The sequence below is a fragment of the Accipiter gentilis genome, chromosome 31, assembly GCF_929443795.1.
Source record: "Accipiter gentilis chromosome 31, bAccGen1.1, whole genome shotgun sequence".
Classification (NCBI taxonomy): Eukaryota; Metazoa; Chordata; class Aves; order Accipitriformes; family Accipitridae; genus Astur; species Astur gentilis.
This window is the reverse complement of record NC_064910.1, coordinates 20,084,249-20,110,307: the sequence shown is the minus strand read 5'-3', so window position 1 is coordinate 20,110,307 and position 26,059 is coordinate 20,084,249. Positions and strand designations below refer to the sequence as shown.

The window sequence follows — 26,059 nt, the reverse complement described above, 5'->3', positions numbered from 1 at the left end:
ATTTGTAAATAAATATAAACCAACCTAAATATTCCCCAGCTTGTTGCTCTGTTTCAGGCATGGGTCTCAGGGTTTGGTTTGGGGTTTTGTTGTTGTTTTTTTGTTGGGTTTTGTGGTTGTTTTTTTTTAAATCTACATGTAGTTTATACACAGACTTAATTTCTTCAGACTGTTTAGCTGCCTGAGAGTGATTTCACTACGCTGTTCTTTGGTACCCCTCAATGCAAATTGAGGAGGGATGCCTAATTCTGATTATTATTATTTTTTATTGATATTATTTATCAGTGGCAATGCAAGCTGTAAAACTAATTTCTTCATGGCAGACTGGGAAGAGAGATTAATTATAACCTTTCTTTACCCGAGTTCCTTTTGCAAATCTGAGCAAGTGGGACAAGCCTGTTCTACCTACAGAATGAAGAGATTTCATAGCATTTAGGAGCCCTACCCAAAGCTCAGCTGTGTTTGGCTCTTACAGCAATAAGAGATGGAATTTTGAAAGTTTGAATCTTTAGTTTTGGCCTGACATCAGGGTCAACTGTATTATACACCACAGCTCTGGAACACTACTCATTTCAATGCATCCTCTCCCATGCATGATTCCTCTCTGACTTGTGATCACACAGTATCTCTTTTGTTTCCACAACAGTTGCTTACTCAGAAAAATAATATTATGAAAATTGTACTAGAAATCAGCTATTGGGTACTTCTTCAAGCATCTACCACAATAAATGTTACTTGTTGACTGTTGCTATCATTTTACACCATAATGCCCCAGGGAAATAAAAGCTGCTCGCTCTCAGATCTGATTTCCTTTCTGACAGCTTTGTCTCTGCAACAAATGGTGCCTAAGTTAAGAGTGCTCAAAGAGAAACTCATGTTTTGGGGAAAGAGTTTAAAATATTATATAGAAATGAAAGGACTTCTTGATAGTCAGATTCTCCTATTAGTGTGTTAGTTTCTGACAACTGGTAGTTAAGTTTTACAACACGATTTTACAACTTCTCCAACACATCAAGTGCTGTGCACGTTTTAGACATTTTTTTTCTTTTGTTGATGCTCTGTGTTGAGTTATTATCTCTTATTGAATACGACTTCTGAATAGATTGTTGAGATGTAATATAGCAGAAACGTCTCTTGATTAATTTTTTTTAAAATGTTTAAGTATTCCTTTCCCACTAGAGAGCTAGATCAAATATGGGCATAGCTGTATTATTTTGCACAAACCAATGATCTTTTTTGCTTCCAGATGACTGCAATGCTTATGAAAGCTGCCAGGATGGATTAAAATCATTCATGAATTTGTAATAAGGGTCTTAGGTTCCACATGGCAAGTATTTTCAGTAGAAAGGATACATTGCCAAAGGATTCATCCTTGTTAGTGGCACACTCTGCAGTTTTGAAACACTGGCCTTTCAGACTTGAGCAAATAATTGAATGTCCTTTTGGCTTTGTTCCACTAATGACCCATTGGAATAGGGCAGAATCCTAAAGTCAGAGAGTAAATGTGGCCTTCTTACTGAGGCAGGTTTCCACCTGTATTTGATATGCTACCATACAGATGGAAATAAAGAGTGAGGGTTGCACTTGAGGAACAAAGCGTTCAAGGAAGAAGGAGGAGCTTGCAGTGATTTGTAAGAAATATTAACATCAGACTTAATGGAGTGCGAGTGGAAGTGTGTCTATGTGTGTGTGTGTGAAAGTACCAGAAGAAGCAGAACACATATTAAAAAGAAAGATATGTGAATGAAGAGAAGGAACAAAATGATCTAAAGCTAAGGTATCAAACAAGATTAAGAACAAGCCCAGAGCCATAAAATACCCAAAGACAACAAGACATTCATGAATTTGTGAAGAGTGAAACAAAATAGTGACGCAAAGTATCCCTGTCGTGGTTTCAGCCCAGCTGGTAACAAAGCACCACCCAGCCGCTCACTCACTACTCCTCCCCCCAGCCGCCGTGGGATAAGAAGAAAATACAAAGAAATGCTCGTGGGTCGAGACAAGGACAGGGAGGGATCACTCCCCACTTATGGGCACGGGAAAAAGACAGGCTCAACTTGGGGAAGGAATGAAATCAATTTAACTTACTACCAATCAGATCAAAACAAGGATACTGAGAAGTCAAACCCGACCTGAGAACACCTTCCCCCCATCCCTCCCTCCTTCCCACCTCAGCCCCACTCCCGGTTCTCTCTCCCTCCTCCCCCCGGCGGCGCAGGGGAACAGGGGCTGGGGTCAGTCTGTCATACCTGGTCTCTGCCGCTCCTTCCTCCTCAGGGGGAGGAGGACTCCTCCGCGCTCGGTCCTGCTCCGCCATGGGGTGTCTCCCGCAGCAGACAGTCCTCCAACAACTTCTCCAGCGCGGGTCCTTCCCACAGGGTTCAGTCCTTCAGTCACATCCTACTCCACGGAGCGGCGGCCATCTTGGGGGGCCTCCGCTCCCCTCCATGGCTGGGGGGGACAGCCTGCCGCCTCACCGCGGGCTGCGGGGGCATCCCCTCCTGCCTTCCTCCCTGACCTCGGTACCCACAGAGGGGTTCCTCTCCCGTTCCAATCCCCCACTCCCTGCAGGTTTCCCCTCTGAAATCTGCTCTCCCACCGGTGTTTCCACTGTCCCTGAGGGGCTCGGCCTGGGCCAGAGGCGGGTCCGGCTTGGAGCCGCGGGAGCTTCCAGCAGCTTCTCACAGGAGCCGGCCCTGCAGCCCCTACCCTGCTCCCAAAAAAACGTGCGGCACAAACCCGTAACAATCCCAAACCCCATCCCCTCCTACAGAGCGCACACGAAGCAAGTCCCAAATCAGTTCACTTGCCAATCAAGAAACCCAAAGGCACAAGGAGGACTTAACAGACAGCATCCTTATCTTCTGTTATGATCACACATGTGATCTCAGCCAGAAACAAATTTTGGTGCTTCATAGTATGTGGAAGTCTAAAGGGACACAGTCAACTCTAGAGATTTTGTTTATAAGGTCACATTTGCCTTTAATAAGATCTCATGGTGAGCTTCATCAGCTTCATTTCCTGTGCTCTTTAGTTCTTCAAAATCCTTCAAAACCGAGAGATCCCAGGTACACACTCTTTCAACTGATGCACACATCCCCCCGACAAACACGTTTGCTGTAATTGCTGTTTGGCAGCTTTAAGGTCAGACGAGGGTGGCACTGCAAAGATAGCCTTTACAAAGTAATGGCAACAGAGGTGGTCTAGATGGCTTGAATGGGAATCCACACAGATGAAATTTTCTCACACATGTGAACACAGCCAGCACAAAATCTATGCATAATTTAAATTCTTTTTGAGCCTTTAAAAGTAGGGAGTAAACGGTTTACAGGCCTTTGGTTGCCCCAGTTTCATTCTCTTTAAACTCTTCAGCCAAAAAGAAAATGGCAATAAATGAAGGCATTACAGCCTGCATCGTCCCTTTATGGTAGTGGCAAGAACTAGGAAGATCTTGTAATATATTTTCTTTAAAATGACAGAGGAAGTTATACTGAGTTTTCCAGAAGGATGTGAAATGAAAGCTTAGTGTAATACTATATAGATCAGTGCAGAAGCTTGGGAGATTTAGGAGTCTGATTATAACATGGAACATTTTAGTTTTGGGCTACCATTTCATATTCCAATCAGTTTCCAAGTTTCCATGTGAAGTTTCTATCTCCAGAAAATTTGGACAGATGCTATGCAAGTCTGTATCTTCTGTCCCAGTTGCACAAAACAATATGCGAATCTGGGAAAGTCAGAAGTTGGAAACTGGATTATCTCCTTGGTGCAAAAGGCAGTACCTTCTGGGCTATGTTAGACCAGGCTCCACACGCAGCTAGATAAGAGGCTTTACAGGATCATCAGTTGGACTTGTTTCATAGCAAGCAAGGACAGAAAAGGACACGTATGCCTAAATGAGAACTTTAGTGGATTTAGGGTGATCAAAGTGTGTTCCAGAAAGCCTATGTACTGTCTTACTATGAATGTGCCTGACTTCACAGGTGTCCTATCCGGAGTTGTACTCTGGTATATTAAAAAAAATTCCTCATCCTGGGCAAAATGGAGCAGCTCGGCACAAGCCTGTCCAAGTACTACTTCATCTGAGGGGAAGGATCCAGTAAGTATGTACTGCTTAACCTGCAGCATCAGCCACTTCACAAAGTGCCGTGGCAGCTGCTGCTTTCTTAGGAGTGCCAGAGGATGAGCAAGATGTATGTAAGATGCTTTATTCAACAACTCCTCAAAGTACTGACGGAGTCTCGGAAATCCCAGCCTCCTCTCTTTCTTTCCTCTCTCCCTCTCTCTCCCGCTTCCTCCCAACAACTACCTCGTGAGGCTGAAAAGCCAGGTTTCCTCACACACTTGCTTCAGAAACCATTCAATTCTTTGCTGTGCTGTGGCACAGTTTGAAGCAGTGGAGCAGGAAGGAGCATTAGGAGTTCTGAAAATATCTTCATAAGTGTCTGCACAGCAGTTCATTTCTTCAATTCTGGGGCCTCGAAGCCTTACTCCAATATAAACACTGAAGAAAGAAAGACAAGAACATCACCTAAGTAAAAAAAAGAGAAATCTGCTGCTCACTAGCCCAACATGCACAATGCTACCAGCTGGCTTGTGCATGTCTTATTCAAACAGCTGCTGTGCCTCGCACCAGGCTCAAGCTAATAAAGATGGTAAATAAGAGGAAGCCCTTGCTGACTGGCAACTACCACATTTCCTTACCTCATTTGTGCATATTCAGATACTTTCAAAAGCAGGGTTTTATTTTCCAAAGCAAATGACGTGTATAAGCCATGGTTAGGCTCTGTAATTCTCAGAACCAGGCTGGAAGACCACACTTAACGTTTTCAAACTACTCCTTCAGCTCTGAAAATTCAACTTCAAGGATGAACATCCATGATGCTCATTTTGTAGCTCTGCATAACACACGTGTGACCTGACATCCATGTTCCTGAGGGAGAGCCACACATGACATTTAGAAACCAACCGTATTTAAAAGAACTTTAATGTCTAGAAGTCTCTAGCAGGCAAACCTGTAACACCTACAGAGAAAAGACAGGCAGGTAAGGATTCCAGGCATGATCTGATGATTTACTAGCATCTAGCAATCAGGCTACTAGATTACACTAAATAGTATTTCATCGAGAGAGAGAGCTCCACTTAAAAAAAGGAGCATAACAATGAAAACTGTCATTTACGGTCTCATGTGTACTTTCTTTGGCTCCACTGAGATTAAGTGTTCTGCATGAATCATAGTGGTACACTGATAGTTTGGCCAATGCTCAGACAGTACATCAGAGAAAAGAATTGCATATAATAACGCAACATCCTGTTTGGAGGCGCTCAAGAGGCAAAAATCTAGCAGTAATCACTTCCAAGGCTAGTAACTCAGTTCTTATTGCCTTCATAATGACTCCACAGTTATTCAGTCAATGAAAATGGAGTCTGATATAGAGCATCAAGAAGATAAATTAACAATAAAATGAGTCTTAATCATACATCCACCACCTACTTCAATGGAGACCTGCAAAGATACAGTATACACTTTTAATACGTGTTGCCCTCCTCTTTTGAGTAGTGAGATGGTTGAAAGGGATGCAGGAACAAAGCCTTTCTTTACTAAAGACTGGGTTGCTTTCCTGAAGTGGGGGAGGGGGGGCAGAAGGCAAGCTGTTAAAGTATAGTAAACAAACTTTCCATTGGAATTAATAAATAATTCATGTCATAAAGGCCTCTTTGTTTACCCATCATTTTGGCTAAGAATGAAAACACAACAAAATTCTTTTAGGGGCTTCAGATTTGGCACTAACACCATGCATGCATGAAGTGCCAAATGCCAGGATGTTGGCCTTATTAATTTTGGTACAAGACCCAATATTCCAGACAAACTTACCATATTCTAATTAATTAAAAAACCAACCAAACAAAAACCCCCAAGCAACCAATCAAACAAACAAAAATCCTCAAGAATTGACATAAACCATACCAGGCAAACCCAAGCAAATTTAATCTTATTTGATATAAGCTTCCTTCCTCCCATCCTGCCTCTCTCCCCACCTCCAGGCAGTTCTCTTCTGTGTCTCAAGTCATGCTGGAAATAACCTAGAGAGCAAACTCTTGGCTGGGGACCCCAAATGTCTTATGGTCAATGGATATATCCCCTGAAGACTTGCCTTACATCTAAAATGGAATACCAAGGATTTTACAACTCTAGCAGTTAAAAAATCCATCCATAATAAACAAGGGGGTTATCATTCATGGCCTAGAAACAAAAATACTGAGCTCATTCTTTAAAATCCACCTTGTTAAAGCTGGTTATAAGACAATAGACAAAGGCTAATGAACAGAAGACTCACTGTGTCATGTCTAAAATTAGACTGCATGACATTTGCATTGTCATGGGTTTGTGGAATACTCAAAGGCTATTACATTATTGTTTTAAGCATCATATGTATCTTTATCAATTTGATAATTACTAGTTCAGTATATCGCTAGTTCAATGGGTAAGTGACAGGATAATTTCTTACAGGAACAAATGATGGAGTCAGTATAAAGGGGGGTAATTAGTACAAATTGCAACACTGAAACAAAATGCAGACAGAAGGTCTTCAGAAGTTCCTGAAAGAAACAGCACAAACAGAAAAGACAGCACTACCTCCACTTGTCACTGCTCTCCCGACGGCGGTACTTGATCCTGAAATTGTCCCTCTTAGTTGTTTGTTGTATCCTCACCTGTGCAGCCCAAACCAGCCTCGTTGGCAATGCCCCATGTGAGACGCAGCGAAGTGCCAGCACAGGAAAAGAGATGGGAACACAGGGCAGGGAATGGGAGGAGGGGGTGGGAGAAGTTGCAATTCATATCATCTGAAGCTGCCGTGGAATAACACCTTAAAGTGCTTAAAATAAGGAGGCTCGTTTTGAGAGAAATTAGTTAAAGAATAATCATGTGTGTTAAAGAAGCGCAGTTCAGTCTGGGTGCCCGGTGTTAGTTACTCCGCAGTTCGAACCCTTGGCTTCCTGAAGCAGAATCTCGGGCATCGAATCTTGTAAAAATAATTTAATAGAGTGGTACAGCAGCAGGATCAGCTTGAGCTGGGTGCCTCCAGGGAGGGACGCCGAACAAAGAAATTCCCAGGCAATTATACCCTTACGGACTATGCATCTGCCCCTCATGCAATCTGCACACACCTTTCATGCACCCTTTGGTCTAATAGTGATTTTGGCCTGAGATCTTCTGACACCTTCTGACTCCGTACTGGATTCCTTCACTGTCACCAGGCAGGCTGTTATCTTGTCAAGTTGTACCCTCCTCATCTTCTGGTTTGTGCTGGCCCTGAAGGCCTTGTCTTGCTTGAAGAGATACAAGTTCAGTACAAGTTCAGCTAATCTAGGTGAAAGTTTACAGCTTGCAGCTTAAGGCTTCAGCAAATCTATCTACTCATGCTAAGTAAGCGAGGAGCATACTAAATCACACAACATTACAAGTCTAAGTGATTAATTCTATTTAAAACTTACTTATTTAAGCTGATCAACTAATATTTCTTAACAATATGAGTGGCAATCTGGGCAGGCTTGAGAAAATTGCATCCTCCCACTGGAACAGTGATGAGGGGGCAGGACTGGCTGAGGAAGACCGAAAGCTTCAGCTGAGCTAGAGCTGGCTAGACACAGTTCCCGACATACCACTGGTCTCACATGCCTTATCATACCACCTGAAACTGCATATAGCAGAGCAATTCTGACCAGAAGGAGATTTAATTAAGAAATTCCAAGTTAAGGGCTGAAGAAATCCGGCTACATAACAGAGAGGAGGGAGAAGGAACAGTGGAACAATGCCCTTGTATCACTGGATGAAACCATAAACTGAAACTGAGCAGGAAATCTGACAAAAAATTAAAACAAAGATACAGGATCAAAAAAAAAAAAAAAAAAAAAGCATCAGTGGAGCTCTGAGACTTTGCCTTTATGCCACCAAAATACATACATTTCTTGAACCATCTGGGTAGTTCAGCTGATTTCAATCAACTAAGCATTTGTAGAATGTGTGGTTTGATCCACAGGCAGAAATATTTCACTGAGCTGGGAAATGACAAATCATAACACATGTCTGGTATGAGTCCTTTAGAAATTCATTTCTGAGCTCCCATTACCATAATGATGCTAATATACAGGAAGTAGCTCTGATGAAGAGGAATAAAAGTTGGTTCCTGGCTTAAAAATAATGATTTAGAAGATCTAGAAGCACCTGAAGCATGCATGCACTCATAACAGAGATCTCATGGGATACATGATGCTAAATTCAAGAACAGCGAAGTGCAGATTAGGAAAGAGATCATTTCTGAAAGCTTTCTGAACAACAGGGTATTTTAGACCATGGAATAGCCTCATAAGAAACAAGCAGAGCTGCAATGTGTGGCAACTACTGAGGACAAAATAAAACAATGGTACAAGGGAAGTGAGATAACTGATCTATACACATCTGTTCCTGCGCTTGATGAAAGGCAAGGTCAAATGCGAAGAGGATGGCTGCTAAACAAACGTTAACTATGACAGGAACGAGCCCCTGGACCGCTAGGTCTCACTTTCTATGTGACCCTAATATTGTAGTTGCCTTACCCATTCAGTTTGGTTTCACGCATGCCCCCTCGTCCTCATGTCAGTTTTCTCTTACAGTTATAAACTCTACCACAAAATGGGAAATATATTTGCAGTTTTCCTCAAGTACAATTGATTATACCATTCCTTGAAACGCCAGAGAATTGGCTTTCCTTTCAGAACATCCACATTTTTACACAAAAGCATTTCCAGCACTGGTTTCTGCTGCCACAGCTGTTTTGTAGCCAGAAGAATAGGCTTTTCTTAAGTGTCAGTAATAAAAAGTAATAAAAGCGTGACACGTCCCAAAGCACTTGGAGCTGCTCCTAACGGAGAGCTGCGGAAGGGAGCGCAACCTTTTCCCCTAGTCCTGTCAATCACTGTGTTACACCATTAAAGGATCAGCCGGTTAAAGTAATCTTTTCTGATTATTGCCACCTTTAATGCTGGGGGGATGAGCACCAAGGATGGAGAGAGCTTTAGCTCCTTAAAAGATTTTTTTTGTAAGGTGCTCCCGCTTCGGCTCTAAGAGGCACATCTCTCAATTTCTTTCAACTAAAATTTCACCGTGTATTTTCAGCCTACCTCCATTAGAGCTAAAAAAAAAAAAAAAAAAAAAAAAAAAAAGACGCAAAACCCCCAAACCAGACAAACCAACCCCCAGATCGAGCTGTTTTGGCACGGAAAACCTCTTTAGCTGTACAGGAGTAGGAAACAAAAATGAAATAAAAACCGCAGTTGCGAAAACACAGCACCGCCGAAGGGATAACGGCGGCTCCTCCTGCCAATCTTAATTAACGCTCGCAAATCAAGGTGACTTTGAGGAAAAAAAAAAACTTTCCGGCGGGCCCGCCTCCCCCTCCCCTCACGGCCAGAGCTTCCCGCCCAACGCCCCCCCCCCCCCCGCCACGGGGCGCGCACGTGCTGGAAGGAAACACCGCGCGGCGCAGGCGCGCTCCGCCCGCCCGCCTCGGGCAACGGGGCGGGTGAAGGCGGAGCCTCGCTCTCCGGGCGCCTGATTGACTGATGTCATTTCCCCAACCGCCTGCCTCGCCGGCCCATTGGCTGCTTGAGGACCGCTATCTGCATTCCGCTTTCCCGGTTGGCTGTTGCCGCCCCGGCTGTCGCCCTATCCCCATTCGGGCCAGGCGGGTTAGGTTCTCTAACCCCACCTCCTGCCTCAGCCCCTCCCACCGCCGCCGCCAGCTCCGCCTTCGACGCCTTTTCCTCCCTCCTATTGGCCAATACCGCGCGTCGCTCAGGGGGGAGAGAGAGAGAGAAGGGAGGGGGGAGCCGTTGAGGCGCGCGCGCGCGCGCGCGCGCCGGGCTCGAGCCGGTGGCATCTCCCCTCCCCTCAGTCCCGCTCGGCAGCCGCCGCGGCAGCAGCAGCAGCGCCCGCCCGGGGAGCGGTGCCGCCGCCGCCTCCTCTCCTTCTTTCTCCTCCTCCCTCCTCGTTCTCCTCGGGGCACGGTGAGCACAGCCGCGCCGTAGAAGGGACTCGCCTCCCTCCCCTCGCCGGGACGCGGGAGCCCGCCGTGGGTCGCGACGGGGACTCGGGAGGTGTTCTCCCCGCCGCGGGTTGCGGGACCCCTTCCTCAGCCGGGCCGGCGGCCGTTAGCCGTGGCGAGCTGGGCGCAGCCCCGGCGGCGCCGCTTCCCCTCCCCGCTCCTCCGGGACGGGCGGCGGCTGCCCCCTCGCCCGGTGGAGGGGAGCCGGCGCCGCTCTCCTCACGGGCCGGGGCGGGCCGACCGCGACCGCTCCCGCCTGGGGAGGAGCCGCGGCGGGAGTTGCGGGGGGGCCGTGGCGGCGGGAGGGAGCGCCCCGGCACCGCCGGGCTTCGGAGCCGCCGCCTCTTGTCTGTGCTGGCGCTGGTCGGACTTGCCACCCGGGACTAGGCTGGGTTTTCTCGTCGTGTTTCGCGTCTGTCGTATTGGCTGGGAAACTTCATCAGTCCAATACAACTTCGAGCGAAAAAAGGGGGGGGGGGGGAGAGGAAAAAAAAAAAAGCCGTTTCCTTTAATATTACAGCTGCTGGAAAGCACAGCCGACAAGTTCCTCTTAAAATATAATTGCAACATCACTCCGTTGGAGGAAGCGAGACCTGGAACATAGGACCGCAGGGAAAGCACTTAATCTCTACTCCTTTTGTGTAATGTGAGAAAAGACTAGGCTTTTCTATGCCGTAGGACTCTCCGTTGGGAGATTTAATGCCTTTTAAAGTATTCGGAGGCTTTTCGGAAAGATCTTAAGTGCAAATTGCTGCTGCTGTAAGGCTCTAATCCGGTGAATTGAAAATGAGTTTGGGTATTTGAGGAGACTGCTGTGCTGGTTTTTGTCATTTTCTTTAGTAAACGCAAATGCAACCCTGCCAGTGCTGGACACGGTTTGTCTGAAATTTGGGTGTATTCACTCGCTGCCTGGCGGTTCTGATACCCGTTTCTGAAACTTGCGTGTGCTTTCTACTATCTTTGCTTTGACCGACCTTGTTCAGCGGAATCCTTTGTATTATTGGTACTTCCAAATCTTGTGTAACATCTGCTACCGCTATAGAAATGCGTAATGTAGCTAGGGCTTCGGATGGCTATCTTGCCTTCTGTTTGGTTTTCCTCACAGAAATCTTTTTAGAATTAAGAGACCGAGATTAATTCTTTTTTTTGTTTCCTTCTTCTAATTCAACAGATGCAGTTTATGTTGCTTTTTAGTCGCCAGGGGAAACTGAGACTCCAGAAGTGGTATGTCCCATTATCTGACAAAGAAAAGAAGAAAATCACAAGGGAACTTGTTCAAACAGTATTAGCCCGCAAACCGAAAATGTGCAGCTTCCTGGAATGGAGAGACCTGAAGATTGTCTACAAAAGGTTGTTCTGTCTCACTAACCTCGTAATTGCCATACATCACAAACAGCGTAATAAGTAGGAAGAAGATAATGAAAGTTGATTTTTTTCTTGTTGTTTTTTTTTTCCCTTCCCTCTGCTGGTTATGGAGAAGACTGACTTTTCCCTTGAATCAAATTTGATAACCAAGTAGGAATCATTCATGTGTGCAAAATCACTCATGCGTTTAGAAATGTGCTGAAGAAATGAGGTTTCCTCCTACTTTTATAGGGAGTGGTAGTTCTTGGTACTCTGCTTAGATTCACGCAGTACATAAATGCGAAGCATGTAAGATTTAATAGGTGATAAAGAAAAACTAAATTTTATAAACATTTACTTCAAGCAATGACTTCATAAATCGCCTGAAAATGTAACTTGCTTTTAAAGGCTCGTAGAAACAAGGAAATAATTTTTTCAGAGTACCTAGTTTGTGTTTTGGTGTGTTTGGTTTTTTTGCGATGAATAAAAAGGCATTTCTCCTAATTGAAAAAATCATGACTAACTTTCTTTTAGTGGAAGTACTGTGTAATTTTCTTTGCAGTAGTTTCATTTCTCAGTTGTTCCCTAACTTTTCTGGGAGTATTTGGCAAGCATTTTTTAGCTTTCCGCTGATCTTTAGAATGTATTACAGCGTAGTGGTGTGAACATATTTTTCTCCACAAGTAACACTAATCCTCATCCTGATTTGGTAGGCTGCATCTCTTCCAGCTAAAGCTGGTGCTACGGAAGCTTGAGTTATCTCCTTTCCCTGGTTAGTTATAAACTTCAGAAGGTTTATGCATTTTTGCTTTGAGATGGTAAGTAATTTGTGCCCTACAATAAATGTTGTTGTATCCTTTCTGAAGGTAGGACAGAGAACTGGAGCTGAAGTGAAGAGTCTGTAACTTTTCCAGTATACCAAATGGGTGGAATCAAAAAAGTTTAGATGTTCTAAGTCCTGGTTTCATATCTACATTGGTGCATGTAACATCATGCACATCAATGTTACCAGTCTATCTAATGCATGTAGTTCTTTAACACAAGGATGAGGAAAGAGGAGGAACAATGTGTAAGGCTGTGTTTAGAGAAACCATACATGTTTTTTCTTCTGCCTCTTGCTTTCCTCACAGAACTTCTTGTATGTACATGTAGATGAGCTTGCTCAAATCCTTTGTGTGCTCCTTTAAGTGTTAATGCCTGGAAGTGCTCTTTCAGCTGGGCTTTTATGGGACTAGATCAGAAAAATTAGGCATGAGTAGGCCAGTCTGTTCCTTTCCTTGCCCAGTCTTGAACAGCAGTAGCTGTTCTGGTGGTGAGTTGATTCCATGCAGCTGCTTTCCCTCCCTGTCTGTTTATTGCTGTTAACAGCTACTTGTCATGTCCTTCTGCATCTAGGGAACTGGTGGAAATTTGGGTGTGATCATTTGAATTCCTGAAAGTTGTGGTGTTCCTGCATCTCAGTGTGCTGAGGGTTCTGTGGTCAAGGAGAATGAAGAAATTTGCTGGGAGATGTATCCAGCCCATTTTGGGCTGGATGTAGACTGCAGTCCATCTGCTAGACTGTTGGTGTGCACAGCTGACTGCGGTAGTTTATTTCACTGTCTGCAAACCAATCTGGCACAGTTAGCCTATGAAATCTTGCTTAAGATTACCTTGTATCAAGCTAATGAACATCTCAAATCCTGTTTTACTTTTGCTTTTTTGCCGTGTTTTGTTAGGGTAAAACATTACCAGAAGGACTGGGTATAAGAGGTGATAGTTTAAATTCCTGTATATGATAACATTAACAGCTTTTACATTCGTGGGACTTCTTCCAATTATGGTGCTGTAATTAAAGTTGATGAGCACCAGCTAGTATGACTCTTAGAAAAGACAGATCTGCTATAGCTCAAAAGTAGATAATCCCAAGATGACAACTGTAATAGTCAAAGTCTAATACTTTCTGAAAGGTGGGTGGCTAAAAAAGAAACACCTGCAGGAACTTTGTGTGGTTTGTGAAATTGCAAAAGGTGCTCCCAGTTGCTCACAGACAAAAGGCTTTTGAGCATCTCTACTAAGATCTGTTCTTGTCTGATCTATTACTGGGAAGGACCTGAACCTCCTGGTGCAAATGTTTTTCAATATAAGCTATAAAAGTAGGTTCATGGTGCTATTGTACATGTTGCATGTGCGTATTGCTATTATGAGTCTTGTATTGCTGAAACTGATGTGCTGTTCTTGTGTATTTACTATCAATGTGTAAAAGAGAATTGACCTAGATACTGCGACTCAAAGAACAGTTGGCATTATGGGAAGTATACTCGAGGGTCTCATTGATGTACCTCTTTGTAAGAACAGAATGAACTCAAATGCAAAATCGGCAAGCCAGTAGCTTTTGCTGTTTCTGATACTTAACATTTATCAAGAAAGCTGGACTATTTTGATTAGCCTCCTTAGCTCTGTAGCATTTCATCCTCATAGGATGCTTGCTGAATGAAACTTCAAGAAAATAGAACTGTGTTTTAAAATCTATCTGAGTGTGTGTGACTAACTTTTATTTTCCTTGGTTTCATACATGTAGCATTGATAATGGTTGCAAAATAGGGTAAGTTGTTGCGGCCTTTATTTTTTTTTAGTGCTACACAACACAGATGGAAAGGTGCCCTGCTCTTGACATGGTTCATGAATTGGGATGCCTGTGTTCTGTAGCTCGTTTGGAAGACAGTTTTTCAGACTGGTAGACACCAGAAGATTGAAAAAGGATGTGAGCTTTTAACTTCAAGAGACAAATAGAGGTTTGAAGTAACTTGCTGGAAAGAAAAAAAATTCAAATATTGGAAGCCAACAACAGTCGCGCTTTAAGAAAATAGAGAGGGATTCATCTGCACACAGCTCAAACTTGGCAAACACAGTTAATGATCACTTTTCATTTTGTTGTTTTAAAAACTAACTGTAGTGGTATTGGAGCATACAGGTTAGAAGTTCATACAGCTTTCCCCTTGTGGCAGAGAAATGTGTTAAATGTTAAAATTCCTAGTTTTACTAAAAAAAGGAAACTTATGATTGATGTGATTTTTTTTTCTTTGAAGATCTCAGCTGTTCACTATTTTAGCTTCTGGCAGTATGAGTTATATTGCAGTCAAATTCAGAAATTGCAGAATAACCAATTTCTATGTAAATTTTACTTTGTTAGTACTTGGTTTACTGAGATCCTGGGACTTGTTATTGTTGATTGGTAACTTGATTAAGGATTGTGGCTTTGCTTTTATGTGTCACTTTGCAGTATGAAGTTACAAAACTGTTGTAACTTGTGCTGCCCTTAATGTTGTGGTGATCGTCTTTCACTGTAACATTAAATAACTATAATCATAGGTTATGTTAAAGATTTATGGAAAAATAAGTTTTACAACTTTCTTTTTACCCTTCCCCACTGAAAGAAACAATGAAAGAGCCCATTCTGCAAGTAGTGTGCCTCAGCTCAAAGTATTGTGAACCTAAGGTGCAGTCCTGTGGCTAGTGGTGTGTGCCCAGCAGTTGACATGATCCCTATCTTTCTTTATGTACATTTTAGCTGCCAGTTGTATCTGTTAAAACATGTTACTGTGGTGTTAATTAGGTGGCTCTGTAAAACTGACTGAATGCAATGATTATAGTGAATTAGGTACTTGGGTTTGATTATTTTAACTTGATGGGGTCCTCTTTGTACAGCATTCTAGGTCATGTGGCACAGGAGGACTTCAGCATCAGGAGGCAGCTGCTTTTTCTTAGAGGATTACCAGTACCAAGCTTTTGTTAATTTCTAAAACTACTGGGAGGGTGTGACCTTGCTGAAATGAGAAACTGTAAAAGAAATGCTTAACTTTGGTAGTGTTATTGTTGTTGATTTCTGTAGTGACTAATCTGTCCCAGAGTCTCAGAACTTCTTGTTTTATTAAAGAAATGTGTAAGTTTTTTGGAGGAGAAAAAAAATCTTTTGCCAAGTACAACTTTTTAGTGGTCCCAGTTTTCACTGGGTCAGCTATCACCAAAATACAGATTCTTGGGCTCCCTTACGCACCTGTCTGCCTCAAAGGCAGCTGAGTTGTCAGTGGCAATTCAGCTCTGCTCCTGCTGAACTCCATAAGCTTTAAATGTCTAATTAGGATCTACATGCAAAGTGACTTAGATGCTGACAGACTTATGGCTTGCTTGCAGCTTTACCTGGTGACAAACTTCCAGGGATGACTTCAAGCAGGTGTGTTCTCACCTGGTAGGAGAACACCATTGAACTGATAGGATTTGCAAGTTTATGCTCTGTCCACAGTGACCTGATCTCCCAGCAGAGTTACTGAACCTGGTTGCGAGCAGAGTAGTAGTGGAGAACTCTGCTGAAGCATTGCCTGACAATTTGTGAGGCTTCCTGCTACTGAACTGGTGCAATTATTGACGGGAAGGTTCATGAATTTGTTTGCTAGCACAAAAAGCTCTAAGGCCATCTATCTGAAAGCAGGAATTTGTGTATTTATCTCTTGTGTTTCCTTTCTGTTCTTTAATTCTATGTTTTTAGGTGACTTTTTCCAAACTGATTTTGGTCTCTCTGTGCTTGGTCCCCTTTCTGACAAGTGGAGAATGTTTACTGTAAAATATTTCCCTAAGTGAGTGTAAGCAGCTGAGTTGGGCTTGAAGATTCTGCTAATAATACCTGTTGAGGAAAAAAAACAAACAACCAAAACACCACAATTGCAATAGGAGTAAAAAGGGCAGAACGTTTCTTACAGACTGCACTACATTTGCTGTTGTGTGATGTGGCATACTTTACTGTCAAGATTTGCCTGTTCATTGGATGCATATAAACGACAGGGTTCTGTCAGGCTCATTAGGAAGAAACAACGCTTCTGCTGAGCAGAAACCTTTTTCAGCCCAAGTACAGTAATCTACTTTGTATGGACAGTCTCCATGTAAGATGCTACACTTGGCAAAACCTCTAGTTTATCTGCTGTAGACTATGTAGATGCTTTTTTTTCTGGAGCCCTGGTCTGCAGAGGAAAAAAAATAAACTATTGCCTTTGAGAATTTGTGTCTGAAGAAAGGTATACCTTTGTAGCATGCTCATGCCCTTTGCAGTGCTGGCTGACTTGTTTATACTCTTCTGCTATTTGCTGTGTAGGCTTATTGAACCTGCATTTGTTTTCTTTTGCTGAGTAGTAATCCATTAGTCTCAGTTGCTACTTAAAAAAATACTTTGAAAAATATTCTCTGCATATAATGATAGATACCCAGGCCTCCATTTTGTGTCAAGACGCCCACTGAGTAGTTTTTGTTTCTTGGTATTCTTTCTCCAAAACTGCAGTTGGCAGAGCTTGAATGTGTAGTCTACTCACTAGCTGCCAAATAAAGTCTTACAAAAGTATGTTATATTTTCTTTTAAATGAGGACACAGAGCAGACCACTTTCTGGGAAAATACTTTGTTATGTAGTTCTGCCCCCCCCTCTTTTTTTGGTGGGTATTTGCATAAAATAGTTCTGTGCATCAAAAGAGACTCTTAAGTAATAGGGAAGCACAAAAGGGCTGTCCCATGTGGATAAATTTCAAATATTTGAGTTGAATTTGATTTGATGAGGTCTGCTGGTATATGATTCAACGTCGGTTTCAGCACTGTGAGGGAACAGTTTAACTACACTTCATAATCAGTGCTGCTCATCTGAATATGAAGAAGGCTTTGTTTAGATGGATTTGGCCTGAGTGCTGGTAATTACTGTAAATGTCAACTAATGTGCCAAAGCTCTTTCTCCTGCAATGAAATACAATAGTATGGAGTTTGACTTATAAATTCCTCAGTAGGAATGATTTTTCTTTATAGTATCACTTTCCAATAATTTTAAAAATAGCTTTGTCTAAAAGATGCCTTATACAGATTGAATCTTGCAAGCTACTACAAGGACTGTAAATGTCCTTGAAAAATTAGTGAGGCACAAGCACAACAATGTAAAATCAAAAGAACCATGCTCAGATAGGACTTCTGATGAGCTGAGAAGTCACCATGGTGAAGAGATGAAAGAGCAAGGGAATTAAAGTTTTAAGTGCTTCAATGGAGGTGTCTTCCTCTCTTTCCCATCATATTTTGTGGTAGAATGGAAAGAAGCCATAGGCAGTAATTTTTTTATATTAGTTTAAAACTTTTACTCAAGAGTTACTCTGATTAGTTGTTCATGATGAAGCCATAGGAATTTGACTCAGCTAGAGCAGAGTGGGGGGACTTTCAGGTCATGAATGATGCTAGGTGAGTGGCTGGGAGACAAATTTGAACATACTACAAAATGCAACATTTTTTTTGCAGGACTTGGAGCCGAAAACCTTGACAGATTCTTTGTGGGCTTACAAAGTCCTAGCTGATAAAATATACGTAATGTTTAAAAGATGTATGTGTTTCTGTGCATGGGAAACATATGCATCTTAAACTTGGCATTCACATCTTAATGACTTGTTTTTCAATAGGGCTGGCTACTTGGTGCTTAATGTGGCCAGTTGTCCTCTCTAAACAGGCAAACAAAAGCTGGTTTTGGTTCATGTAAATTACCAGTTACAACAGGTGATACTTAATCTTATTTGTGCCATGTGTGTCTGGCATATGGTTTTGGCACTTTAGAAAAGACTAAACGGGTTTTTTTAGCTTTCATTCCTGTTTTGTTTTTGCATCAGCTTTTTTAAACATGACTTGAACAAGTGTATGATTGGTCACAGTAGAATTGGATGGTCTTTCTGTTAAAGTGGAACTCAAGATCATACCTGAAGTAAAGAATTCCCTGTCTTCCAAGGTGGAAGTGCATTGCTAGAAACTAGCTGATGGCCTCTCATTAGTCTAATACTGGGACAGTTGGTAGTGATTGAGTTGTTGACTTAATAGCAGGTGGGTTATATGATGTCAGTGTTAGTTTTGGAGTTTGGGGGGCATTTGTTAAATTCACTATAAGGACCAAATCCTCATTGCTAATTCAATTTATTTTTCCCAAGGCATTTTCTATAGTTTTTAATATTGCTGTGTAGCTTGTTTGATAAAAATTTAAGATTGAATGTGTTGATTAGTATAGTAGTGTCTGGATGTTACAGATAGTAGAGAAAATATCTTGCCCCAGAACTCTGCCAGGAGGCCAAACAATCAAATACATTTCCTTTTCCAGCCACCTCTTAGGCTAATTTAATTCTGTCAGCTAAAGGATGGTAAAGACTGAAGTCCTGCTTGACTTGAGGCAGATCCCTTTTGTACATGTGTATGTCTGCTGGTTTTGCAGCCATTCTTTGGTAGAACTTGCATGGCTGTTGATTTAAAGTAATAGTATGCTAAACTTGCGTATGAAGGACTACTGAGAATGTAATACATCTCAAGTGCATTCATTTTGCTCATGTCCTTATGCTAACATCAGGATTATTTTGTTATTACAGATATGCAAGCCTCTATTTCTGCTGTGCTATTGAAGATCAGGACAATGAACTAATAACTCTGGAAATAATTCATCGCTATGTAGAACTTCTTGACAAGTATTTTGGCAGTGTAAGTAATTTCTTTTTATTTTTTATATATTCATAGTTTCTTTACATTATGTCATTTTGTTTTAATGCCCACAGCCCTTTAAAAAAACACCATCAATTAGCTGTTGAAAAGGTGCATCGACATTTTATGTTGCTTGCTTAGCCAAACTAAACTGATGGCTGCCTATATAACTGTTGAAAAATTAATTTGGGAGAACAACTGTTAGTATTCTGGTGTTAATTGCCTGTATTTGTTTTATTTCATAGTAGTATCACTTGGTCAGATAAAATCTTACCCTTAGCTTTCTGTCTAGGCACCCAGCTTTTCTTCTCCCTGGCACTGCTCTGTTGTGTGAGCACTTCTTGCATCTGCTTCCAAAGGAGGCAGTTGGTTGTGAACTAGCAGGAGTGGTAAGGAAAGAAAAGACAGACATCTGCTTACCCAGGTAGCAAACGCAAACTGTAGTAATGTACATTAGCACTCTTAGAAAAACTGCTGCTCGTCCTTCTGCCTTCCTAGTCCTTCTGACTAGGAAATGCACAGGATGAATAAGAAATTTGAGATTGTGTTTTCACATTTTTCTGTTAAGATTGCATGATCTGCCTTTGGATACTGCAGGCAAGAAAAGAGGTTTTATAAGGATATTCTTGTGCTTCATGAAGAACCACGTCATACTGATGGTAGTGAATTGAACTCTTTTTAAATATGAAAACATTTTTCAAAGAGGTTGCTGTAACTGTTTTTAACTCAAGCAAAAAATTTTTTCCATTCATTTTTTTCTCAAAGGACTTGATTGTTGTTTTTTGTTGTTGCCCCATTTCTTAAAAGGTTATAGCCTGAGGCTAATATCTTGATTTGGTGAAGTTTGGTGAAGCTCTGAACAAGTTAAGCTTTGTGAGAGCATATACCTCAATAGATGGTATCCTCACACTCTGCAATAATGCTTGATGGGTTTTTTTAGGTGTGTGAACTTGATATCATCTTCAATTTCGAAAAAGCCTATTTCATTCTGGATGAGTTCCTTTTAGGAGGGGAAGTTCAAGAGACTTCCAAGAAAAATGTTCTCAAAGCCATTGAACAAGCAGATCTCTTACAGGAGGTAAGCAAATTCAGCTTCTCTGGCCAAAGTATCAGCATGGTAGGCTGTGATTTGAAAAAGCTCCTGTTTTTCTAAGCTTGTAGAAAGTGCTTTTTAGCATGCTTAGCATGTAGTTTCTAGTTAGTTGTCCTAATTGTGCTATATGGTGATGTTATCTGTTCTTTTCATTTTGTTTGGCATGTTTATGTTGTAACCTACTGTGATTTTTATGTTTTGCTAGACATGCAATTGGCTGTTTTATGTGTATACCTAGATGGTGATAGTTCATGCTGCTTTAACTTAGTTTTGTTTGTCTTCATTTCTTCTTTTTATTAATCAACCATTAGTTTTTTGTTATACCTGATGCATGTTCACTTCTTTACTGTTTCATTGCTGAAATCCAGAAGCTAGACTCTCTTCTTTGAGACTCATTCAGGTATAGTTCTTATTCTAAAGACCTGCCTTTCTGCTGTAGGTTGCTTACTCTGGAACATTTCTGTCTTTTCAGTTGATAAAGCAGTAATAGTAGTGCCATAGAAACATAACAAAATGAAGTATAAGAACATTTGTTTTTTCACTTTGAATGCTTTTTTTGTTCATTAACTTCGAAGACAGATTGCATCTCTACCATTTTTCTTTGGAAAACATTTGAAGGGAAGGGGTCCAATGGTATAGAAAAACTTGGTGTCATTTCCCCATGTTTCTCCATCCTATGCTGTTTTTTTGTTTTGTTTTACTGAATTGCTGTAGTCTTGAGGTCAGTGTTAAGGTCCTTGAATGTCTAAATGGAAGTCATAGAATTCTGGTGTGCTGGGGGAATCATCAGTGTTGTGTGCAAGTCAATGGAACATGTGGCTTAACAGGGGTGATGAACCTTAATTTTTTTAAATGTACTCAGGTTCACGGGTAAGATTCTATATAAATGTAAGCTGCTCTGGTTGTTTTTCCCCTCGTGTGAACCTTCAATTTGTTATTTTGTCCTGTGAGTTAATTGCTTAATTCTCATATAACCATTCTGTGTTCCACTTGGTACTCTTTTTTGTTGAATGTGGTATTAATAGGATGGGGAAACACATAATGTCCTTTACCCTTGTAGCTGTGTTTGTAATCCTTTCAGAGTACAGGCAAATCCACAGCACATTAAAGTTCTTGTCTGTCAACAGCTAGTTAGTGTTATGAAAAAGGTCAGCCATTACACACGGATTTGCTATGCTATTTTTCTGGGAAGGAAATACATGCACTTGTTTACTGCTTGTGTTCTGATGCAGTTTTTGTTGAGCCCTTCTTTACTCTTAGAAGGAATTAATCTTAACCACAAGTCCTGTTGCAGTTTACAAAGGGTGGGGGGGAAATAATCCCCTTACTCTCTTAAAATTTTTTGCTCCTCTTTATATAAAAACAGATATAACAGATTAGTTATCCATTCCAGTCTGTTTCCTGCAGATGCACAGTTAATGATATGTAAAATAGAATTACTGTATTTTTTCTCATTCTCACTGGTTTTGAATTTTATTTTCATCATTTTCTTAGGGTTCTTCTATAGCAAAAATGCATTTTACCTCTAGGAATTAATTACTGATTTTTCTATCCAAGCAATTAGCATTGTCTCTTTACATTAATATAATTTCAAGTTAAAAATCTTTCGCAAAAGGACGTATCAATTTTTCAATGGGATACTTTTCCCTTGCCCTGATAGCTTTACTCTGATTACCCTTCCTTTCCCTATCTCTGAGACTTTCTGTTCTGTTAAGGTTTATTAAATCTTTTCTCATTAAATTGGAATGTAACAGTTTATCACAGCACCACTGTAGTCATGTTTTATTTTTGTTTTTCATTCTTAGTTGTATTATATTGACTGTTGATCAAGTATGAAACTACTCCATGTATGTGTTTTAGTTTATAAACCCCATTGAAGTCTGACTTTGTATTTAAATAGAGCTTCCAATAAAGTTGGACTCTTTCTGCAGAGGTTTGTTTTTTGTATCAACCGCTGCTATGTGCATGCTGAGTCTGAAGAGGGTTGTTAAAATAATAGTTTGTCACAACTGAAGACTCTTTGGTACTTTCAGTTAATTTTTGCTTTCTAGAATACTTCAAAGCTACTGGAATGAAATGCGGTTTGATTCCAAATGCAAACCATTTCTAGCAGGGTGGCTGTGTGTCTGGTTTTGACCATGTCAGATTCTAATTATATGCAACAAAAGGACTTTTATTTGGCCCTGAATACTTATATTGCCTAATTTAAAAACTACTAATCAGTGTTGAATATACAACATTATTAATTAGTAATGCTACATACATTAATGTATGAAGCACCTTAAAGATTAAAAGCTGTACAGAATACTTATACAAAGGAAAATCATTACAAATACATTAAGTGGCTATTTGCATGATGTTAAAAAAATAGGCAGAGGGATAGATTGCTGAATAGTGAATTAGTTCTTAATAGCCTTGCCTTGTATTTTCTGTGGCAGTTTTCCAGGATGTACTTCTGTTTGAGCACCTGCTTCAGTTTGTCATTAAGATCTTGCTGTGCTGTCCCCTTACTAACTGCTAGAGTGCCTGAAACCTACTAACCCTTGAAGCCTTTTCCACCTTCATTTTCTTGTTAGCTCTTCAGTAATGTGCTCAGCTCAAATATTCATTCCCTTACCTGCCCATTTATTACTACTTTAACTTACCAATAGTCAGTTGTCAATATTAGCGATGTTATCTGTACGAATGGTAGTAAAAACTAATTATTCCAGTGCTTCCATGCTTCCTTGTAAATCTATTGCTAGAAATATTTCTGTTCAAAAGAATGCTGTTATGTGTCTTGTTTGATAATTTTAGACCTTGTTTGATATAGAAATTTTAAATACTTAACTAGTGATTACAAAGGCATGCATTTCTGAAAAGGTGTTTTTTCTTGTGTGAACAACTTAATTACGCTGAGAGAAGAAAATAGGCAGATGCATTATGTTGTTGCATGACTTGTATACATGTGGTGTGTGGAACTGCTAAAAGATAATCCTGTGCATGATTTCATAGTACTTAAATTTTTTTAATGCATGAACCTAGCAAGAAAATCTTCTGTGCAAAAGAGGATCTGATTTTTTTAACTTAAGTCTTAACTGCTGTGTTTTTATTTGATGGTCCAAGTAATTCAGTATGGTGCTTGGAAGTTCATGGTCATTTACTGTGCTGAAACACTAAAATCAAGGAGTTAATAATTCTAATAATCTAAACCAAGCAAATCTATACAGACTTTGCTCATCTTCATTTGAAGTGGAAGAAAGTTCCTAAACATTGGCTTTGAGTGAAAACTCGTTTTGTTATTCATTCTACATATTTTTTTATAGAAGTGTTTTGGAAATTATCCCCATTTTGTTCACTATTCTTTTCTGGGTGTGTATGTATTCTTTTAATAGTTGATTGCAGAGCATCTAAAATACTTAAAATATATATTTTTTTAAGCGGTATCTCAATAAAAAGGCCAGTGGATCTATTAGCAAATCACTTGTTTGTTTCCATCACTATTTTAATAATGATCAAAAATCTAAAAGCTATGTGAATGTTTTTTCTTAGGCTCTTGGAGTTTGGCCTCAGGTTGTATTTACTAGTCCTTCCACATGAAGAATAATAGATATGCTATCAGTTCACCTTATTTCCCTTGCTATCCCAATCCTTCACTTCCTCCTATATCCAGAAGGGTGCTTAAATTGTTAGTGTCAGCTGATGTGCTCTAGATGCTTAGGGTTGCTATGCAGATTTAACCTTTTGGTTTTAGAATGAGCATCTTTGGAAATTAAAACTTGGTGAGTTTCCTGTGTATGCCATGAAAATTTTCTTCATGGAGATGAAATGTGCTAATTGGAAACTGTAGGTTTGACAGGATGCATAATAGTGTCAGTATGGTATTAGGTTGTCCTTGAGATATGGCAAAGTAAAGCAGTGTTGGCATTAGCAATGACAAAAGAAAATACCTGATACTTAAGCCTCGAGTGGGTGGGAATATAAGGGTTATTGTCTGGTTTAGGAAACAGCCTCTGTAAGCACCTGCTTTGTTCTAGTCTCCTGAGGAACTTACCATAATTAATGCAATTAATTCAGTTTTCACTTGTTAGCTCTTAAATGTAGACTACTGAAATAGACTGCCTTCTGAAGTTGGCAGTGACATTATTTACCTTGGCTATACCTGTATTCCTCTTGACATGAAACAAGAATGAATAATGAAATCTTTATTGTAATGGAGATCTGACTGCCTTCACTGCTGTCTGTTCTTCATGTGTAACTTCTGGCTCAGTTTCAGGTAGCCAGCTTGGTTGGTCAGTTTAAGACTGCAGTTCTTAAGACATGTATGTTCTTCATTTTAGGCACAGATAATGATCTGTAATTACATTTTGGAAGATATGTATGGGGAGCTATGAGAGTTGGCATGGAAGAGAAAGGAATATATTGTTAGTTCATTATTTAAGAATTAGGAAATAGCTATGATCTTTGTGGATTGGAATCCCTCCCAACTTGTAGAAGATACAGTAAGTTGTGGTAGTGTCTTGGTAGCTGACACTTTTGTAAAATGCATTTCAGACTCCAGTCCCTGAAGGATGTTGGATATGTAACAGGAAAGAGGTTATAATGCAGTTAGCTTGTTTGATCTTTTGGTTTAAGTATGAAGTGTATGCCTTGCCCATTTATATTGAAGGTATTGACTCTGATACTTTGATCACAAATAAAGTGAGCTTGCTTATGGTATTGGTTCTAGATGTTACTTAAGAACCTGGAATAAAACTATTTCTGATTTTATATGATAGGTAAAATCTATACATAAGCAGTATAAATAAGTCCAGTTTGGGAATGTGCATTCAATTTAATTACTCTTTGAGGTATTGCATGCTTTCTTAATTGTGCTGTTCAAAATGTAGGTGCTTTTTAAGTAGTAGGTGAGAAAATGTGTGCATGTGGAAAAGGCTTTTTGTAAGATACTTTGAGTGTGAGAGATTCTTTTTTTTTACCTCCAGTCTTGGGAATAAAAAATTGAATTGCTTATTCTTAAAGACTGCCATAGTTTGTCACGAAACTTATTACTCAAAACCAAGATAAAGCATATTGTGCTTAAGTGAAGAGGTCAGTTGCTTTTGTGTTCATTTTCCCCACATCAATTGAACAGATGGTTATTTTTTGAATGAAGTAGGCCTTGTATATGTGCTTGAACTACAGTGGTGCGCTATAAGATTGTATATGTAATATGCTTCACTTTGGAAAAATTTACTTGCATCTCTTCGGAAAATTTGTTAATTTGTTGTTCAGTTTCAATATAGGTTATTCTTCTCATAAAAACTACACTGCTGCTTCAATTCGGCGATCACAGGATGGAGAGCAAGGAGATAAAGTGTTTGATTGTGTGGAACTGTGGGAGCATGGTGTTTCCAAATGTGTCAGTTAAAGTTCCAAGCCCTGTCATGCTATCATCTATTCTTTGTGTATGTTTTGTGTTAATTGCTCTTTGTAGCATTCTGTTCAAGTAAAAAGTAAATTAAAATCTATATAGAACTGTATTTCTGACTTCATATATATATGTTTATGGCTATCTTGCTTGTCATTGACTGTACTATAGACTATTGAGTTTATAAAATTGCTGATAAAACCTGCCAACAGTTTTCTAAGTCACCATAGCTTCATAAAAACCTAATATAAATTCAGCTGGACTTTAGATGGAATGAACTGTAAGAATACATGTAATCAGTAATCGTAGGTACATCACTTCTCTTTGGAACAAACCTCTAAAGACAACTAGTTGTAAATTTAATAGTAGCAGACAGGTTTGTAACCCTTTATCAAAGCTGTTTCCATATTTTTAATAGATACTTTTGAACTGTCCTTCTTGTACAGTGGAGTAAGCTTTCCTGCAAATATGTACCAAATCATACTCTTCCGTTTAAAGTACTAGGAATTGGTCCAGAAAATTAATAGTAGAACCTGCATCTCTGTTTTATTCTGAAGTAGGAATGGGGGGAGGGGAAGTTAACCTTTTCAGATTTAAATGCTGTCTTGAAGTGGCATTGAGCATCCAGAAGTTACCATGC

General features: G+C 40.4%; 1 protein-coding gene across 6 annotated transcripts in view; it reads left to right on the top strand.

Moving 5' to 3' along the window:
* The first annotated feature begins 9,919 nt into the window (after positions 1–9,919).
* Positions 9,920–26,059, top strand: part of AP1S2 (adaptor related protein complex 1 subunit sigma 2) — a 32,792-nt gene continuing 16,652 nt past the window's right edge. For 4 of the 6 annotated variants that reach the window (XR_007510180.1, XR_007510178.1, XR_007510179.1 and 1 more), the window contains exons 1-4: positions 9,920–10,047; positions 11,257–11,435; positions 18,829–18,937; positions 19,878–20,015. Coding sequence is in view for 3 of the 6 variants with exons in the window: in XM_049834218.1 (XP_049690175.1) it covers positions 11,257–11,435; positions 18,829–18,937; positions 19,878–20,015 (426 nt within the window). In the remaining 3 variants the exon portion in view is untranslated. Of the gene's footprint in view, positions 10,048–11,256; positions 11,436–18,828; positions 18,938–19,877; positions 20,016–20,398; positions 20,431–26,059 lie in introns of all 6 variants that reach the window. The other 2 variants (XM_049834220.1, XM_049834219.1) reach the window with 2 other exon arrangements.